Source organism: Hypoxylon trugodes (genome assembly GCF_022578975.1).
Source record: "Hypoxylon trugodes strain CBS 135444 unplaced genomic scaffold F4822scaffold_11, whole genome shotgun sequence".
In the NCBI taxonomy this organism is placed as follows: Eukaryota; Fungi; Ascomycota; class Sordariomycetes; order Xylariales; family Hypoxylaceae; genus Hypoxylon; species Hypoxylon trugodes.
Genome location: NW_026250026.1, coordinates 767,240 through 784,715, shown reverse-complemented (window position 1 = coordinate 784,715; position 17,476 = coordinate 767,240). Strand labels below are relative to the sequence as shown.

Sequence of the window (17,476 nt, the reverse complement as noted above, 5' to 3'; positions counted from 1 at the left end):
AAGTTAAGTGGCCCTCGGATAGCGAGAATGGGTTAACGCCATCCAAGACCAACCTAATGCCATACTACAAGGGGCCAAACAAGTTTACTTGGAATGTGAAGGTATAAGTTGGGCCGCAGCCTATCAGGGTCATAAAATTTGGATGCCAGAAGACAGGAGCTTTTTGTGGCGGGCTTTACCCAATGGCTGCTCTCGAGAAACCAGCCGAAACCGTCGTTGACGATGCTAATCCCCCTACCGCGAACCGTCAGCGCCGAGAAGCATATACGGTGTTTTCGGGTGCAACTAAGATCTATCTTACCTATTTTCTTGGCTTTACCATGATCCTATCAACCCTGACGGCAACGATCTACTTCCCTCTCATTCCTATGCTTGGCGATCAATTCAATGTTTCTATTCAAGCCATAAACCTTACCATTACCGTTTACGCGATTGTCCAGGCCGTATCACCGGGGATATTCGCCTCCGTTGCTGATTCGTTCGGACGGAGGCCTGTTCTCTTACTCCTCGTCGCTTTGTACGCCCTAGGGAGCCTGGGCCTTGCGCTCAACAAGAACAATTACGCTGCCCTAATTGCACTACGTGCATTGCAGAGTATCGGCGGTTCCGCGATACCAACTCTCGCGTACGGAATTGCCGCTGATGTGGCGCCTACAGCTGAGCGGGGACGTATGCTCGGACCCATGTTATCAACTTGCAATGGAATCTCCGCTGTAGGTCCTGTAATTGGAGGCGCCATAACATTAGGTACTAGTGGTATACAATGGGTTTTCTGGGCGCTTCTCATTATCTCTGCCCTTTGCTTTTTGGTGGCTGGCTTTACGCTGCCTGAGACAGCCCGCTGCGTTGTCGGCAATGGCAGTAAGCCTGCTGTGGGTATTTGGAAGACATGGTGGTCCTTGACTCGACGCAAGTCCGAAAAGACAGAACCTGCCTCGGAAAACTCCTGTGCCGGAGTTATTGAGAGGGAGAAGTGGCGGCCACTAACGGCCCTCGCATCGCTTCGCATCATATTCTACAAAGATGCCTCTGCTGTGTTATGGATGGTGGCTTTGACGTATTCAATCTACTATACATTCCAAGTTGCAATCCCCGTCATCTTCGCGGATATCTACTCATATAATGAGCTTGAAATAGGTCTTGCTTTTCTCCCGGGATTGGCTGGGATGACGATCGGTGGCATCATTGCTGGGAAGCTTGTAGATTTAAATTACGCCGTTGTGGCAAAAAAGCACAACTTCTGTACGGACAGCGATCGGCGTTCTTTAGGAGACTTCCCAATTGAAGCGGCAAGGTACCGCAACTGTCTAGTGTTTGTTATTGGTGAGACCATTCTGGTCATTGGCTACGGGTGGGCGGTACACTATCAGGTGCATCCGGCAGCCCCTATTGTACTACAATTCTTCATCTGCGCAGCGTCTACACTATTGAGTCATACAGCGAGCGCCCTATTGGTCGATATATTCCCAGAGAAATCGAGCACTGCATATGCATCTGGCCAGATCATGAGGTGTGGGGTCAGTGCGGCTTCAGCTGCTGTTCTTCAGCCATTAGTTAATGTGCTAGGATACGGGTGGTATTTCACATTGTTCGCTCTCTTTGTGGGGGTCTTCGGAGTGATATCCGTATTCATTAGCCGATTGAAGGGTATGCATTGGCGCCAGAAGAGATGCTCCTGGTAACACGGGAGCAAGGTGCAGCACCTACCTAAACACATAGCGCAGTATCATCGGCTTTCGGTGGCATAGACCGAGAGGGAGTATACCTATCCGACAGGCACATATACGCACATACCAGGGACGCCTAAGCAGCTAGCCATCCCGGCTGTCCGAAAGCAAGTCCGAGACGGTAGATGACCAGTCATATATCGATTCAATCGTACATCTTAAGGCAGAAATCGCAACGAGGCATGATTCTTTATGAGCGCATTGCCTGGCGATACTCCTCAAGTACTTTTCACGATCAAATTGGGATAGCCAACCATTTTCCTTGTAGATCTTATATATTTCCTAGGTGTATTAGTTCAGTAATCGGAAGAGAAGTGTTGTTCCTAGCATAACCTACCTTAGCTTGCTGCTCGCAGCGTTTCTCACGTTCTTGACGCATATCTGGTGGCGGTGGGCGAGGGGTTAGTTCAGCTGGGCAAGGGCCTTGTTGTGCTGTAAATCTTGCTCGCATATCCTCCGCTTCCTTGCCAAAAACGTCTTTGAGTATATCATCGACTTCCGCATCCAAAAGAGCGACCTCATCTTCGCCATCTTCACTTTCTACCTCACTACTTGAGTTAGTTTCCACGTCAAATGGGCATCTGAATCTGGCTCGAAGTCATCGTTGGAAGCTAAACTAGCATCCTCTTCAGGCACTTCCCGGTACACATGGTCGTGCGCCTACCACCACTAGAACTGGGGATCGGCAGCCACAGTAATTTTTCCCACTTAGCTCGCCAGAGTCGGAAGAGATCCGGAGTAGGATACGTTCGAAACGCCATCCACTTATTAGCTACTGGGAGCTGCTCGTACTTCTCGTAGCCAATCATGCACCCTTGACCTAGCATAGCCCACTCGGTGATGTGATGGTACCTGATAAGCAATTGGTCAATCAAAACATTTCATTTAGGACGAAAAAGACAAATACCGATGTGAGTATCTAGCAGCAAATCGATGCCATCGCATGTGTAAGCCATATACAATGAGGCGGCGTGGGCTGTATCTCATCGATCCAATAATCGTACAGCTCACCATCGCAGTACGCAATCGAACAGGTATCGGGCGACAACATCCATGCGTCTCTAGCTCCCCGGTTACCAAATAGGGTAAGTGGCGTAACAGGTCAATTACTTCGTCAGTCTTGCCCCTTTTCCGCAATTCGTCTTCATTCACCCCCAACCATCCTCCTGCGGGTGGTAGAATGAGAGCGTTCGGATCGATATATGGAGGCTTGATGATTGCAGCGTAAAATTCGTGCACTGCCGCAATCATTTCGTTGCGAGGGTACGCCGAACCCAAAATGGAGCTCATTTTTTAAAACGAACGCGGCTTGGCAACAAGGCTTTTTAATAAAATGAAGATTTTAAATAATAGGGGCGAACCCATCTCCAGGATGAACCCCGCTATTTATCTATACACTACCCGCTAACTTCATAGCCTTAATCCTTCTTGTTGTTAACAATGGAAAAGTGGTGTGTTTTCATTCAACTTATACATACAAGACCCAATCCCTTAAATCGACATCAAACTAATTCATTGCAAAGATCGTCTCGCGGATGGAACACGAGGTTCGGCCCATCATGGCTTGCAGAAAATGTATCATACACCTGGAATTCGCCTTGCCTACCTCTTGCTCCGGCGATTCCCGGCTTCCCAGCTCCAAGCTCTCCTATCTTTCCAGGCGCTACTTCGAAATCGAAATACCAGAGGGTCTTGGCTAGGACCAAACTAACCTCATGGTACGCCATCGCCTTCCCGGCGCAGCCACGGGACCCAATCGAGAATGCCGCAAAAGCTTTGTGTACCATATCCTTATTGTCTCCCAACCATCTCTCAGGTTGGAATTCGAAAGAATTGGGAAAGTACTTTTCATTGTGGTGGAGACTGTATATGTTCACGCCAACCTGGGTCCCGGGAGGTACGACATGTCCATCCACGACGAAGGGCTGGTTCTTGTACTCCGCTACTGGCTCGCGCCATAATGTCCCGGGAGCCGGGGGACACATTCGGAGAGACTCGTCAATACACGCGCGCAGATACCGACAGCCCGCAAGGCGTGGCCCGTTGTGGATCTTAGCACCTGAATTGAACGTCGTTCGAATTTCCTCGACAAGGGTCTGGTAACACTCTGGATTTCGCGATAGATAAAAGAAGCAAGCTGCCATCGCAGTCGCGGTAGTTTCGCCACCTACGCGCCTTAGTACTTTGGATTTTGATTAAAAGGGCAATACGGACCTGCTGGGAAGAAGAAAAGCGCCTCAGTCCAGAGCTCTTCTTGTTTGATATTTTCAATATCAATATTTGCCTTGTCCTTGAAAACAGACAGTAAGTCTTGTTTGGCGTCTGAAGGCTGGGCGAGCCGAGATGATATCATCGTCTTTACCACCCCCATGAATTTCTGTCGCGGTTGGCTAGGAAATAGTCCCATCAACAATTCAGGTCGAACTTTCGCCATTAGCGGAAACTGCATGTAAAGGTTGATCCGGAAACTTCCCAGAGAGAGTATATCCGTCAGGAACCTATTCGTATCCTCCGTCTGAAGCTTTAAGTCATAACCAAAGCCAAGCTGCCCAGCAATATCGAGGCCTAGGTATCGACAAGTATGTGTCATATTCACCGGTCCCCTGTTCGAGAGTAACAACTGTTTGAGGAACCTATCGATTAGCTCCTTCATAGTAGGCTCAAATACCCTCATCGATTGCTCCGAGAGGACTCGGCCGATGAGTCTCCGTTTTGGTCGGTGCTTGGCTTTATCCGTCGTGATGAATACATTATGTTGACCCTGTTGCGCTTCGGTATAGACGTGGGACTTGGTGATTTTCTCATTCTGGTAAATATCTGTTCCTGATTAACATAAATTGATTTTGCTATAACTTTAGTGACTTACCTCGTAAAGCCTCAATGGTGTTAAATACTAGGCGGTCTGGAGCTAGCCTCACTACGGGACCTATCCAACCTGTCAATAGACTAATTGATAGGAATAACCATTAAACAGACCTAATTCTGAATGAGTTTCGTGAATCTTTAGGTGAAGATTCCTTTTCAGAGCGAAATAGCCGCTGTATGCATACGAAACCCTTGCGGCAAGTGGACCACGATACTTTCGAAGTGGGTGAAACAGAAGGCAGAGACCGAAGACATATGTATACTATATTGTTCGAAGTGAGTATGGCAGTCATGAATCAAATGTCAAGTACACCTACATAGAGGACGAGCACTGTGCTAACATATGTGATAATAAAGTTGATCATGGTTATCATTTCCCAAAGGACTATTATAAATCAACTGGAACTAAAAATGAAGGTCAGTGACAAACGCGTTGTGGTATAGCAACGGCTTAAATAACAAATTGTAACATTCATCATGACCTTAAAATGAACTGGCTCGTATAGTCTACACCAATAGAAACGAGAGGCGCCTTTTACCGACACACCATTACCCAATTAGATCTAGACATTTACGTCAGCAAGTTAAGAACAGTCAGAATATTCTGCTTTATGAATATACCCAAATACTAGGCTCAGTACTTACCTCTTACCTACCCGCTGCTTAGGTGCCTAGGTACCTGATACGTCTGCTATTAGATCACAAGGCTGTCTGCTTAGAATAACCTTTTGGTGTAATACGAACGCGAAGGCCTAGGCGTATACCGCATAGGTTTCTCAGCCTATCGATGTCTGATAGAACCATGTGTGCTACGTTAAAATGGCTTAGCCACGAGTCCGCCTTGCGTGGCGAAAAGAAGGAGTCGCAGGCCTCCCTTCGTTAGATGCTTAGGAGGTTGCATATTCTTGACGTACCTTCTTTCTATCCCAATCTTAGGATATTAGATTTTCATCAAAACTGCCGCTTCAACGTATTTATTTATCGCAGCTTGTTAGCGTCTACTGAGTCTCTTCGGGGTTATAGATCCCGGGCGGGCGTATACATGTCTTTAGGTAGACAGCCTTTTACATTCAATCTTGGTAGTTAGCTGCAGTGAGCGTGAAAGTAAGCCCAAACGTTCATTGTTGGCTTTTTGTGTCAAGGTTAACCATATTTGTATAGGAACCCCTTCAGATTGACCATGTCGGATCCTAACAACTATACTGTTGGTTGGATATGCGCTGTGAAACCGGAAATTGTTTCAGCATCGCTATTTCTCGATGAAGAGCACGACCCGCTCGATGATACCTCTGAAGATGACCATAACACTTATACGTTAGGTCGGATTGGGAGGCATAATATCGTCATCGCTGCAATGCCACATTGGCAATGTGGGCCCGTGAATGCGACGGCCGTCGCCAAAGACATGGCTCGTACCTTCCCGAATTTAAGATTCAATCTGATGGTGGGAATTGCTGGAGGTATTCCAAGCGAGATCAATGATATACGTCTCGGCGATGTTGTTGTTGGCTGTCCTGGTTATGGGACTGGAGGAACCTTACAGTACGATTATGGGAAGAAGACACAAGACGAGGACATAAAACTAACTGGCCATTTAAATCAACCACCACAGTTCATATTAACGGCTATAGCTCAACTGGAAGCTGATTATGAAAGGAAACCCCACAAGTTAGAGGAGACTATTGAAGGTATCCTAAAAGATAATCCTAGATTGTGGAGCAAATACAAACGGCCAGACAACGATACTGACAGGCTATATCAATCGACTTTCAAGCACATTGGGGACGACGAGGAAAGCTGCGCAGGGACCTGTGGAAACAGCATACTGAATCTAATCTCAAGAGGCAAGAGGCCTGAAGAGCAGGATAATCTTGTAATTCATTACGGCTTAATCGCGTCAGCAAGTTCATTGCTTAAGGATGCATTGGCTCGAGACAGGCTTGCAGGAGAAGGAGCTTTGTGTGTTGAGATGGAAGCTGCAGGATTGATGAACCACATTCCCTGTGCTGTGATTCGTGGCATATGTGACTATGCAGATACACATAAGAACGTCAAGTGGCAAGGTTTTGCAGCAATGACGGCAGCCGCGTACACGAAGGATCTTCTTAAGAGGATTCCGCCGAGCAGGGTGATCGTGCAGAGGAAGATGAGCGAACTCCTTAATGATGGTTAGTAAATCCGAATCCATTACTATAATGTAGCTGGAGGTATTTCAATCTAGTATTAATATCAATGGTATAATAGTAAGCGAAGGCTTGAACTTTGTTAAATTTGGGATGATAGACCTCCGGAAGGATGATCATTTTCAGAAACTCAAAAGTTGGCTCTCGCCAGCCGATGTATCAACAAACTTCAATCGTACACTACAGCACCGCCAATAGGGCACAGGCGTATGGTTCCTAAAGAGTCCCAAATACTTGGAATGGAAAACTACAAATAATTCATTCCTGTGGCTCAATGGTATTCCTGGTTGTGGCAAAACAATTCTCAGCTCAACAATCATTGAGGATCTCACGAAAGTCAAGGGCATGCCAACGAATGTTGTTTACTTCTATTTTGATTTTAGTGACTCCAACAAACAGTCATTGGAGGACATGCTCCGATGCCTCGCTATTCAGTTGTATCCAATAGGAACAACTACTCAAGGCTACTTAGACTCACTTTATGATAAAGGCACTCGACAACCTTACATCGCATCACTCCGTGAAACTGTCCGAAAAATGGTCCAGCGAGCCAGTGAGCTATGGATTGTAATCGACGCACTTGATGAATGCGTGACCCGACGCGAGTATCCAAGTGAAGGGGTTCTTGAGTGGATTGAAGATATCAGGGGATGTGAGGCGAGTGTTCATCTCTTAGTTACAAGCCGTCCAGAGCAAGATATCATGTCATCCATTAAAGGATGGACACGCGAACAAGACATCATCCCACTCCAAAGTCATCTGGTGGATGGGGACATTCGTGCTTATACTCAACACAGAGTAAGGGAGGATAAAGGATTGAAACGGTGGCATGGGAAGCCGGAGGTAGAACAAGAGATTGAAGGCGCGTTAGTAGAGAAAGCAGATGGAATGTAAGTATTGATTCACTCAATTCATGTCTTAATGACTAACTCGGCGCGATAGGTTTCGCTGGGTTGCGTGCCAACTCGATGTACTTGGGGAGTGTCTCGACCTCCCATCAGTCCGGAAGGCCCTCAAATTGTTGCCACGAACGTTGGATGAAACCTACGCTAGGATAATAGCTGGATTGCATGGCGAGTATCGAGACCATACAAAGCGAATACTGCAGTTCTTGACGTATTGTGAACGACCATTAAGGCTCGCAGAACTCGTTGATGCTATTGCAGTAGACATAATCAACACGGGCTCGTTTGATCCGAGAGATAGAATGCCCGACCCTGAAGAAATTGTCAAATGTTGTTCAAGCTTAGTAGTCATGACTACGGTCAAACTTACTTCATATTATCCCCTCTTGGATGGCCGGATAGTTAATGAAAAGTATGGCTACGTGGGCAAAGACAAATATTTTACAGTACTACAGCTGGCTCATTATTCGGTCAAAGAATACCTCACATCAGATCGACTCGATGAAGATATGGCCAAAGACTACTCGGAGAGAAATGCTAAAGCCTCTATCGGAGAAGTGTGCGTCGCATACTTCCTACAGTTGGAGATGGAAATGGGGCGCGGTTACAGAATAGATGAAATCGCGGAAATGTATCCGATGACGACCTACGCCGCGCGGTGTTGGCGTACCTACGCTGAAATAATTGATACTAAAACAGAATCTTCTATCGAACTAATTTCTAGGTTCTTGATGAGCGGTAATGCGCTGTGGGTTGCTATTAGTATGGAATTATCAGATATGGATGGCGATTATTATCCGAAAAGCAACGTACCGACGGGCTTACCTTTCGCAATTTTACATGGATTAGTCCGTACATCTAAGCGCATAATCGACGAAGGATTTAACGTGAATGAATGTGACTTTCGGATTTTTTTTGAAGCTCCATGGGACTTGGATTTCCACAAAGAATGTTATCTCGAAATGCTGTTATATTCCGCAATTGGCCTCCCCGCTCTCCATTTTGCTGTGTATTTGGGTCACGAGGGAATGGTTAGCATGCTCCTGGAGAGTGGTGCCTATGTGATTATTGAAATGCATAGTGCGTTGGCAATAGCAGCACGTCGGGGTAATCAACATATATTTAACACACTTCTTGAGAGGTGCCCCAATGTTGATGTCATGTTTGAGGGCGTTGGAACACCTCTCGAAGCAGCTGCGACTGGGGGCCACGAAGAAATTGTTCGAATGCTTCTCGATAAGGCAAATTTAGATGGAGGAGAATATACTGCTCTCCAAGTTGCAGCAGAAGAGGGCCATGAAAATATAATTCGGATGCTCATCCGCGAGGGTGCTGATGTAAATAAGAGGAGAAGAGGGGGTAGTACAATCCAAATGGCTGTTATTGGGGGCCACGAAAACATAGTTCGAATCCTACTGAATGAAGGGGCGAATTTAGAAGATGAAGATGGCTGCAGTTGGACCATTCTTCGAAGGGCTGCAGAAAGGGGTTACGAAGGTATCGTTGGGATGCTCATCCGTGCGGGTGCCGATGTGAATGCCGTAAAGCACGAAACGCATTGGACTAGTCCTCTTCAGACCGCCATATATAGGAGCCACGAAGGTATCGCCTCGATGCTTATCCGTGCGGGTGCTGATGTCAACGATATCGGGGGCCATTCCTCCGGGTATTTCCCTCTCCATAACGCCGCAGTAGGAGGCCAGGACAATATTGTACGCATGCTTCTCCTTGCAGGTGCTGACATAAATGCAGCATTGAGATCGTCGCGCCGTGATACTGCTCTCCGATTAGCTGTCAAAGAAGGCCACGAGAAAGTGATCAGGACGCTTTTATCTGCTAGTTCCGATACGAACGCCGAAGAGGAATGCTATGGTGCTCTCATAGCTGCGGCAGGGCGTGGCCGTAAATGGCCAGTTGAAATGCTTTCAAGTGTATGCATTGATGCGGCTCTTACGAATATTCCGTATCATGAGGCTTTTGAGGCTGCTCTTAGTTGGGGCCATACGATCACAGCATCGTTCTTATTTAATAAGATAACGAGTGTGGATATCTCTGGCTGCGTTTGCGTTAATCTTGCGGCAGGATTAGGCTGTGATAGACTGATTGATGCGTTGCTCCGTAAAGGAGCCAGTATGGAAATTCAAGATAAAAATGGGTATACTGCCCTTGGCTATGCCGTATACTACCAAAATGAAACTATTGTCGGGATGCTTATTGAAAGAGGTGCGAATATCAACGCAGTGGATGCAAATGGAGGAACCATCCTTGATATCGCAGCTCAGTACACCCAGGTGAAGAACCCGGGTATAATTCGACTTTTACGAGAGAAAGGTGCAGAACATGGGGACCCCCGCGGGTTGAAACGAAGAAGAATAGAATAGCTGTCTCTGAATAGGAAGAGGTTTTAGGCAAAAGGTTCACGTAGAAACCGATAGCACCGTGCCCTAGGGGTGAGAGATGCGTAATTACGTTGGTATTTGACGTTTATTAGCATTCTCGGACAACACTAGCAGCACCTGTAGTTTCAATCGAAACACAACATCTTGTCAATCGTCGCTCCATACCTGAGAGGACAAACACGAGTGGATATTTGCCTCCTACCTAGGTACCTAATTGTACTCAAGCCCCGGTGTCCTGCGGCCACTCGTCTAGTGCCACGGGTTCGCCATCCAGCGTGAAGTCCCAAGTATCCTGCGTCGGTACATCCACCAATAGACTATACTCACCCGGATACAGCACCAAATTGCCATCCTCATCACGACGTCCCAAGCTCCCAAGCGTTAGTGTCAAATTTGCTGTCTGCGACTGTTCGGGCGCGATATCATGTAATCGCTTATATGCGACGAGTCTTTTGATAGGATACGGCTGTGGTCCGTGCTGGCCAGCTAAGAAGCCCAGAACCACGAAATCGGACGTTGTGCCGCCGGTATTGGATACAGTTACGGGAACGGTTTTGAATGGGATCTGGTCGATGCGGACGGATGTGGAGGAAGAGCGGAGAGTTAGGTCAGAAATGTCGTAGGAGTCCTTGTCTTCGGCCCAGACCTTGGTTTTGGCATCAGCTTGTTCGTCTTCATCACCATCTGGTGCTACAACGGTAGCTGTGAAGTTGGTGTAATGCAAACCAAAGCCAAATGGCACGGTCGCATTATTGTACCATTGGTAAGTGCGGCCCGGATTACCTGTCTCAGGGTTCGGGCGCAAACTCATATCCGTCATAGGAACATCGACGTAGTCCGCGGGATACTGCGTCACGGGAAGGCGACCCGCAGGTGCGACCTTGCCGGTAAGCACATTGAGAATAGCGTCACCGCCGGATTGACCAGGGTAACCTGCCCATAGGATCGCAGAGATGTTGGGGTGGTTAAGGAATGGCGCATCGTCGCGCTGGCCGCCCAATTGCACGAGCACGAACGGTTTGCCAAGGCCGGCGATCTGTGTTATGATATCGATTTTCTCGCCTGACCATCGGATGAGTGTGCGGTCTTTGCTTTCGGCCTCACTTGCTACAGTGGGGCCATCGGCCCAGATGATGATGTCTGCGGCAGAGGCGGCCTCAATGGCGCGTGGATATCCGTCGGTTGTTGGGTCGCCAGGGATACCGGCGTACACGGCATTGATGTTGGCGGTGTGGCTGGCGGCATAATACGGCGAGTGGAGGTACGGCGCAATACCTTGATAATTGCCTTGCATGTCCGTGGTGGCGTTGGCCCAATCTCCGATGAAAACCGCGGTAAGATTGCTTTCTGTGGTGATTTGGAGGGGAAGGACGCCATCGTTTTTAATTAGGACGATGCCCTCTTCGGCAGCTTTGCGGGCGAGGTTCTCAGCGTCAGGAGTAAATACGTCAGAGAAGCCTAGGGACCGGTAGGGGTTGGAGTCGGCGGGGTCGAAGTAACCCAGTTTAATGAGCGAGGCGTAGAGTCGAGTAACGGCAAGGTCGAGCGCGGTATCATTGATGAGGCCTTTTTCATAAGCGGTAGGAAGATGAACTTGGTAGTATGTGCCGCAATTGAGATCCGTCCCCGCAAGAAGTGAACTGGCCGCGGAAGCCTCGCGAGTGTCGCGCCAATCGTGAGGCTTGTAGACATTTTGAAGAGCGTCGCAGTCCGAAACGACATATTGGTAGTCACGTGTCCAATTCCAGTGATCTCTAAGAATATCTTGTAAGATATACGAACTTGAGCATGTTGGAACGCCGTTTAAGGCATTGTATGAACACATGAAAGAACCGACATTCGCTCGGGCACAAGCTTCGAATGCCGGCATGTAGTATTCAGCCAATTCTTGCGGGCTGACCTTCGCATCAAATTCGTAGCGTTCGTTTCCAAGCCAATCCTCAATATCATATGCAGTGAAATGCTACGAATAAATATTTATTAGCAGATTATTAAAAGGCTCGGGCGAAGGAATTATCGGTACGATAGAGAACTTACCTTACATGTCGCAATCACTTTGAGGATATCAGGATCTTCTCCACCTTGAAGACCTTTTATTAAAGCAGTCACATATGAACTTAGATGAAAAGGGTCTTCTCCTGGTGTTTCTTGGCCTCGACCCCACCGAGGATCACGATAGGGATTGATATTTGGTGTCTAAAGCACTGGTTAATAATGGGTGTTGGTAAGAGAGTTCGTATGTCATTTCAAAGGGGTCTTGAATAGGTATGATCGCTGTCTTCCCTAAAAATGGAGCGACGGCAAGCCCCTAAGCAAAACGGAGACATTGGACTAATGAAACATCTGTGAATAGGTACAGTACATACCCAGTAGTCTAATCCCGACCGATTGAAGTTATTGAATGCGCGAGCTTCGGTACTGACGACTGTTGCGACAGCCTCGATAAGTTCGTCATCGAATGCAGCACCCATGAGAATTGGCTGGGGAAAGGATGTCGCATATGAGAAGTTGCCGGTTTCAGCGAACTTGACGCCTGGCGAGGAGGCGACGCCGCTATTTGACCACGATTAATCGAGAGCTCTAAATCTTATTTTGACTTGAGTCGAGTCGTTCAGGGATACCACTCACTGAAGAGCCTCCTCTGCGTATATTCTTAGTATGGTTATATCCTCATAGTGATAGAAGGGAATACATACGCCACCATTCATAGCTCGGCAGTCCTAATCTTTCAACTCCAGGTGATGTGCTGACTAATAATCCATATTTCTCTTCCGTTTTGAGGGCTGAAACGAGTGCTCTTGCTCTTTGTCCGACGGAAAGTGCCTTGTTACAGACGCCATTGGTAGCTAAGGGTCCATTCCCGCAATCTGGAAAGATATGTCCAACAGCTGCGACCCCCGAACTCATCAGCAACACAGCTGATCCCAAAGAAAGTGCCATATCGATTCGCATAAGACCTCAAGTTACCTTAATCAACCGTATTTAGGTACTGTCGGCTACCGAACAGCTCGGGCTTTTATAGCTTCAAGCTCACCACGACGGTGGAGTAGCGTAGCAGCAGCTCGTCTTCACCCGCTCCAGCTTTTCCCCGCATCGATGATGTATCGATGCAGCAGGATAACCCGAGCATCTCCAAAATGTCATTCCTCCAATTGCGCAAGGATTCTAGGGTTATTCACTGCAGAGGCGCAATCGGATCAGCGGTAGACGACTGTCGTGCGCCGGTTGAGTCCCGGTTGAGTCGGGTGAGATATTGCCGGGCTGGATCCCCAGATTAAAACGCTCCTCCGATCGACAGGGTCAATCGGTCGTCGTACTTTTGAGCTATTAGCTACCCCAAAATGCATACCTGGGTACCCTCACGTCATGCTTGATAATTAATTAAAAAAATTCACTTGAAATTTGACACTTATTAAAACAGGAAACACGAATTAAAAGAGAGGGGCGGGCAGTAATTGGGAGAATTTCCTTACATATCGAGCTCAAGACTATCTACTTAATGCGATTCGGATGTGATTTTTACCTTATGTACAGTTCCAAGCGGGAAAAGCAATCCTTGTATGTCGTAGCAAAAGGTGGTGGCTCATGCTACACTAGGTAGCTACCGAACCAGAAGATCCCGAGCAACCGACAGGGCCAAGCTGAGATATCCCAAGCACCGTGTTGCCAACCGAGATCAAGTCTTCATATACATCCTTTTTTTCAAGACAATTCGTGGCATAAGGAAAACCTTATATGCCTCGAAAATGTCGCCACTGTTCGTTTAGACATCATAGTGTCGTAACGTTACTTCGATGACCTTAAGAGTTTGTCTATTCCGGAGGTACATGTTTCAATGTAGTCTTCGACATGCTTCTGGGGCTGCTCGCGCATACTCTTGGGGACACCGACGAACGGACGGGATGTAGGGAACGCCCAGATAGACGGCCAAGGTACATCTAAAGTCGGAAGGCTCTCGAGATCCCTTTCAAGTTGTTTAATGACGAGCGAGTTGCAAGTCATTGTAGTCAGTCCCTTCGCCCAACCATAGGAAAAGACAGACTGTCCAGGGTTCACAACATTCCCCAGTTTTTCCTTGATTAAATCCGACAAGCGATCTTGGCAATTATCTTCGTTCATATCGACGATGGTGATCGGTAACTGTAAGGAGGATGGGACATCGTGGATTGAGAGCGGTCGCAGTTCTTCAATCCGCTGCTCCTGAGATTTTTCGGAATTCTTAGTGATGGAGTCAACTATCAGATAGGCACGGGCCTTTTCGGAGTCAGTTGACAGAGTGTCGACGATGTGGAAGAATGTCTCGGCTGCTTCTTTAGTACACACGAGCTCATGGTTACCTATGAGGGGATACACCATTGAAAGCATCGGCTGCGCGATTTCTAGATCAACATGATCGTTGTGTGATTGACTAAACCACGGTTGCTTAACGACCACGCCGTGGGAAAAGTCGGACGCAAGAGCAACTAAGAGAGAGGTATCGATGTTTAGGATTTGAGTAAAGTTTGCTTTCGGATCAGGGGCCATCGTATGGAGGAGGGTATCCGAGAGAAGCGGGGCGGGCGGCACAGAATCGCCACAAAGTAGTGTAACACCAAGCTGACGGCAAACATTGAGGACTTTATCTACCTCGGGATATTCGCCTTCTTTGATACGTGGTAGTACAATGAATGTACTAGGGTTCTTGGTTTGGATATGATGTCCCTTAGCTGTGTTAGCTAGGTTTCTTGCCAGCTTCACAAGGGGGATGTCCTCATAATGTTGAAGAATTGCCCCGACGTCTTCATCGTCGTCACTATCTCCACCGTAGATTGCTTCTTTCGCCAAGTCGAATAATACCCTCTTGTTAGTCATGGAAGAGACCTTGTACCACGAATGCCCACCGTCAGTGACTACATCGACGATGAAACTGCCCAATTTGTTAGGTCGCGATTCACCCTGACTTCGAACAATACGTGTTCCTGGTGCTAGGACCTGTTTCTTATACGGTCCGGTAGATAGAGCACATCGGATTCTAACAACATCTTTTGAATTCTTTGCAATACCCCATATGGGCTCAAGGAAGGGCAAGTTGCTGGAGTGTGGGTGATGCACGCCTAAAGGGTCAGATGGCTTTGGCTCTCGAATATCTTTCTCTAAACTCTCTGCCTCAGCCTTCACTTCGTTGGTAAAGGATGTATGGACGTATGCCGGCGAATGTTGGGAGTAACCGTGGTAGACTTCTTCGAGATGATCGGCAAAACGTTGAACTTCGGACTGTAATAATTGGGCGCGCCTAAGAAATGCCTCAGTCTCAGCCAGCCTAACTGATGCATCCTCTTGTGTGACGTCATCCGAAGGATTATCGGGTGAAGCCATGATGATGCCAATCTCGATCAGAAGACTGAACGAAAAAGGGGTGGTTTCGGAGTGAGACACAAATCGATTTTTTTCGATTTGGATGTTCGTGGGGTTACCTGAATACGAGTAACTGTATCACATTATGTTTTTATTTATTTATTGTTATTATTTTGTTTCCCCAGGCGCAGTTAGCCATACAGCGTACGAACTAGGTACCCAAGTAGGCCCCATAGCGCTATGCCCTTATACGTGGAATTAAGTATCGAACTAACGAGCTATTAAACTGTCTCGGGGTCTTACATACCCGGATACATGAATATTCCAATCACTTGTGACACCGGTTTCTCTCCCATTCGCACAGCGTATTATTACCCCTTTCCATGTTATCTCCCAAAGTCATTGCCTCTGTCCATAGATATAAACTAGCACGGTTCTTTTATATATTGGTTGGCCTGCCCGGTAAAGTCAATCTTATCTGCATCCTCTGTACGCCAAAATCAAATAGGAGAAGCGATAAACGCCACAAAGCCCTCGCAATTGCAGCCCCGTGAAACGTCGCAAAAAGAAAAAGAAAAAGAAAAATGCCGCTGAAGATCATTATCTGTGGTGGCGGTATTGGCGGGCTCTCAGCGGCAGGATATCTTCGAGCCAATCATGATGTCACAGTCCTCGAACGTAGCAAACTCGACTTCACGATAAACGATTACGGGCTTTCTGTCGTTGCCAATGCTTTCAACCTCCTCCAGAAAGCTGGGATAAAACAAGAGAATCTAGACATGGTCGTTATGACACATCTATGGTTAAGAACCCATAACAACGAGGAAATGAGGACTGAGCATTTCGATACGAGAGCGAGATTTGGTGGTGCCCCCTCTGTCTTACTTAAGCGGGCCAAGCTGCAGGAGGAATTGATGCGGTTCGCAACCAGCAACGAGTTTGCTGGGGGACCCGCTAAAGTTATTGAGAACGCTAAGGTTACTCGAGTTGATGCTGGCGCAGGAAAGGTTTGGTCCGAGGATGGTCAAGTTTTTGAAGGCGACTTGATCATTGGGGCAGACGGTATTCACTCAATAGTCCGAAGCGCCGTGCTTGGAGGCGAAACGCCATCGCGCATAAGAAACACCGACACGATAACTTTTATGGCCAAGCTATCGGTAGAGGATCTTCGATCTGACGCCAGCTTCGCATACCTAGCCGATCCCGCGAAGCAGGCTGGGCTTTGCAGCGCATACGCGAAGTCTGGTCCTGAAGTAAAGAAGCGTATTCTCACATACCACACTTCACTCCATGGCCTTCAAGTTGTCGGCTATACTGTAGAGAACGAGTTCGCCGAGAAATTCGCATCGGCCAAATCGGCCATAATTAAAGATATTCCTATTTCAAGAGTGGTCGAGGATTTTGCCCCGGAGTTCTCGGATGACCTAGTTAACCTCTTTCGACATAGCAAAGTCGATGCGTGGAAGATCCGCGACTTGGCGTCTATGGATACTTGGTACTCCGGCAAGGCTCTACTGATCGGGGACGCTGTCCATGCAGTAACCCCGCATGCCGGCCAGGGAGCGAATATCACAATTGAAGACGCTGAAGCTTTGGGGTATCTCCTACGTGACGTTGAGTCGTCCGATGCTATTCCAGATGTCCTAGAGAAATTCGTGTCCCTACGCAAGGATCGCGTCAATTTCGTCACACGCCGTTCACGCGAGTTAGGTAACATACAAACCGACGAAGACAGAACGAAGGTGCCGATTACCTCCGCGGAGTTCGCGAAGGAGATCTACACTTACCTAGGTGCTGAACACGCATTGAAGGTACCGAAACCTCCAATTGGAGCGGAGGCCACGAAGGGTGCGAATTAATGCTTTGATCTGTGGGAAGTAGAAAGGCGTCATTGGACTGCTATGCAGAATCCTATTTTAAAATGTAGACCGTTTTAGTTCGGGGGAGATTTACTCCCCAATATAGTTACTCGTGGGCTTAGTAAAATGTAGAGAAGTGAGTCCATTATCACCCTTACACTATCTAACAGCATCCCTCCCCGGAAGTTGTCGCTTCTTTTCACT

At 47.6% G+C, this 17,476-nt stretch overlaps 7 protein-coding genes across 7 annotated transcripts; 3 read left to right on the top strand and 4 right to left on the bottom strand.

Annotated features, from left to right (window-relative positions):
- The first annotated feature begins 95 nt into the window (after window positions 1-95).
- On the top strand, window positions 96-1,840 carry F4822DRAFT_77173 (MFS general substrate transporter). The gene has a single exon (XM_051463950.1). The coding sequence runs from the start codon at window positions 183-185 to the stop codon at window positions 1,680-1,682; it is 1,500 nt and encodes a 499-aa protein (XP_051309189.1). The 5' UTR covers window positions 96-182; the 3' UTR covers window positions 1,683-1,840.
- On the bottom strand, window positions 1,747-3,017 carry F4822DRAFT_440513 (uncharacterized protein; the record flags this gene model as incomplete). The annotated part of the gene is made up of 4 exons (XM_051462759.1): window positions 1,747-2,009; window positions 2,065-2,275; window positions 2,364-2,579; window positions 2,635-3,017. The coding sequence occupies 4 exons, from the start codon at window positions 3,015-3,017 to the stop codon at window positions 1,812-1,814; spliced, it is 1,008 nt and encodes a 335-aa protein (XP_051309188.1). The 3' UTR covers window positions 1,747-1,811.
- A 106-nt stretch (window positions 3,018-3,123) lies between these two features.
- F4822DRAFT_77120 (cytochrome P450) lies at window positions 3,124-5,041 on the bottom strand. Its single transcript, XM_051463949.1, has 5 exons — window positions 4,910-5,041; window positions 4,704-4,854; window positions 4,594-4,653; window positions 3,942-4,544; window positions 3,124-3,894 (listed from the first exon to the last, which is right to left on the bottom strand). The coding sequence occupies exons 1-5, from the start codon at window positions 4,964-4,966 to the stop codon at window positions 3,230-3,232; spliced, it is 1,536 nt and encodes a 511-aa protein (XP_051309187.1). The 5' UTR covers window positions 4,967-5,041; the 3' UTR covers window positions 3,124-3,229.
- Window positions 5,042-5,772: 731 nt separating this feature from the next.
- On the top strand, window positions 5,773-10,429 carry F4822DRAFT_440509 (ankyrin repeat-containing domain protein; the record flags this gene model as incomplete). The annotated part of the gene is made up of 4 exons (XM_051462758.1): window positions 5,773-6,760; window positions 6,837-6,931; window positions 6,974-7,665; window positions 7,718-10,429. 4 exons carry the CDS (start codon window positions 5,773-5,775, stop codon window positions 10,059-10,061), a joined length of 4,119 nt encoding a protein of 1,372 aa, XP_051309186.1. The 3' UTR covers window positions 10,062-10,429.
- On the bottom strand, window positions 10,181-13,448 carry F4822DRAFT_76966 (glycoside hydrolase family 3 protein). The gene is made up of 5 exons (XM_051463945.1): window positions 12,776-13,448; window positions 12,708-12,720; window positions 12,446-12,632; window positions 12,117-12,275; window positions 10,181-12,042 (listed from the first exon to the last, which is right to left on the bottom strand). Exons 1-5 carry the CDS (start codon window positions 13,029-13,031, stop codon window positions 10,300-10,302), a joined length of 2,358 nt encoding a protein of 785 aa, XP_051309185.1. The 5' UTR covers window positions 13,032-13,448; the 3' UTR covers window positions 10,181-10,299.
- On the bottom strand, window positions 13,236-15,715 carry F4822DRAFT_76983 (uncharacterized protein). Its single transcript, XM_051463946.1, has one exon. It carries the CDS (start codon window positions 15,432-15,434, stop codon window positions 13,866-13,868), a length of 1,569 nt encoding a protein of 522 aa, XP_051309184.1. The 5' UTR covers window positions 15,435-15,715; the 3' UTR covers window positions 13,236-13,865.
- Window positions 15,704-17,473, top strand: F4822DRAFT_77048 (FAD/NAD(P)-binding domain-containing protein). Its single transcript, XM_051463948.1, has one exon. It carries the CDS (start codon window positions 15,998-16,000, stop codon window positions 17,270-17,272), a length of 1,275 nt encoding a protein of 424 aa, XP_051309183.1. The 5' UTR covers window positions 15,704-15,997; the 3' UTR covers window positions 17,273-17,473.
- The last annotated feature ends 3 nt before the right edge of the window (window positions 17,474-17,476 follow it).